A 2,105-nucleotide genomic window follows, 5' to 3' on the forward strand; every position below is an offset into this window, starting at 1 on the left:
CTGTTTCAAAAAGAAAAACAACAATAACAAAACTGTTACTGGAACATAGGCAGAGAGCCCTTGTTTCCTTCTTGCAAGGGTCTGACAGCACAGTCAACAGGGCAGCCCTAGAATTAGGCTGATCAGCTCAAATCCTACTACTTCTCCCTCACTTAATCAAAGTTTGTATGACACTGTGCAAATTAATCTTTTTAATCCTAGATCTCCTTTTCTGAAAAATAGGAATGATAACGATCATAACATCAATCTTGTGGGAAAAGACTGCATACAATCCGTGTTCGTTTACCCACCCTGAACTGAGTATCAGTGAAGTACAAGAATTCAGTACCTTTTGGATAATTCTTTTTCAGTCTCTGGGGCTTGTTCACTGTTTTCCCTAACGGTATTTATTTCATTTGATATTTCTTCATCATTCTGTGGACAGCAAAAGAAATCACACTTTAAAAAGTCAGCAAATTGGGGCCGGAGAGATGGCTCAGTGGAATAAGCGCTTCCCTGGCAAGTGCAAGATCCTGAGTTCAATCCCCGGTTCCACCAAAATAAGTCAGCAAATCAATGACCTTCCCACCAAAGAGGAAAAGATAGATGAGACAGAGAGATGTCAGGATTTGTTCATGTTATACAAATTTACTCATATAACTATGCTAGACAGTTAGAGTGATACATAAAGAAAAACGGTGACAGTATTTTAAATGTCCACTCTGATTGCACTGGATAAGTATAACTGGTGTCATTCTCTCACTTTTCAAAGTTTTTCTAATGTGGTATTTCTTTTTAGTGTATGTGCTGCTGAAGCAAGCACAGTATTTCTTTTTATCATAAACATAAACACACACAAATGTATTACTGGGGCTGGCAAGACAGCTCAGCGATCTAAAGCGCCTGCGTAGGCAAGCTTAGGTAAGGCACAAGGACCATGGTTTGTTCCCAGCACCACATGCCACTGAGCTGGCCACAAAAAAAAAAAAAAAAAAAGTCACTGTGCTAAACTTTCCTAAAATGCTTAATGTAAGGGTTTCTGGGCTTCTTACAAATTTCAAATAAAAACTATGAAGAATGCTGACCATACTGTTTCTAACTCAAAGAATTTAGCGGTGATGTTTTGGAAGGATTAAAGCATGTTAACTTTCCCAAAAGACTGTGAAAGTGACTCAGATATTGGTAACTATCACATTTACCTAAAATGTCATTAGGAAAAGTCTAATTAGGTCATAAATCCACTCCAAACAACAGTAATGCTCTCCAAATTACTTTAACATTTTACCCTTGTTTCTTAAATTCACTAAAGTATGAGTTATGTAATTATATTTAGCTGCTATTCAACATTGATCAATATTTTTTATTTTATTTTTATTTTATTGAGAAATAATTGATCAATATTTTAAAAGATCCTTTAGCACATAATAAAATAATTTATAGACAATAGTGAGTACAGCTGGGTGTGGTGGCACATGCCTATAATCGCAGCACTCAGGAGGCTGAGGCAGGAGGATCTCTGTGCATTTGAGGCCAGCCTGAGCTACAGTGAGATTTGTCTCCAAAAAAAATAAAGTAAAAATTTACAAATGAGTATAAGCATACTATATATATTTTTTTTAGTAGAATAAACACTGGACTGGGTTGAAACAAAGCAAATTTAGTTCCACTTTGGTAATATCTGACATGAACTAAGGTCTTTCCCTTCTATTCACTTCAGTTTTCTTATTTATAAAACTAAATAAAACAAGCCAGCCAAATAGCTCAGTGAATTAAAGCGCCTGCAAGCAGGTGCAGGGAGTGGGGGTTCGATCCCTGGACCTGCTGTGCTGTTCCTGCCTCCGGGAGCGCTAAGACAGCAACTGAGACTGGGCGTGGTGGCGCATGCCTGTAATCCCAGCTCTTGGGAGACTGTAAACAGCCAGATCACTACAAGTCCGATCTAGTAGTGAGACCCTGAACACCTTGTAGACCCTTCCCTATACAAAAAAAAAAAAAAAACTGAACAGACTAATGACCTGTGAGTCCTTTTAAGGCCAACAGTTCTGCATGCTCAGTAATTAGTCAAATAATAATCATTCCAGCTGCAGTCATGGCCCTGAGGATCCGTGGGATTTTTTTTTCCTTGA

The 2,105-nt window shown here is 38.1% G+C and overlaps 1 protein-coding gene across 1 annotated transcript in view; it reads right to left on the minus strand.

Annotated features, from left to right (window-relative positions):
* Terb2 (telomere repeat binding bouquet formation protein 2) overlaps positions 1-2,105 on the minus strand; it is a 15,844-nt gene that overhangs the window by 7,722 nt on the left and 6,017 nt on the right. The window contains exon 5 of the mRNA XM_004639076.2: positions 329-414. Coding sequence (XP_004639133.1) covers positions 329-414 — 86 coding nt within the window. The remainder of the gene's footprint in view (positions 1-328; positions 415-2,105) is intronic.

The sequence above is a fragment of the Octodon degus genome, unplaced genomic scaffold, assembly GCF_000260255.1.
Source record: "Octodon degus isolate 3935 unplaced genomic scaffold, OctDeg1.0 scaffold00105, whole genome shotgun sequence".
NCBI classification, from domain to species: Eukaryota; Metazoa; Chordata; class Mammalia; order Rodentia; family Octodontidae; genus Octodon; species Octodon degus.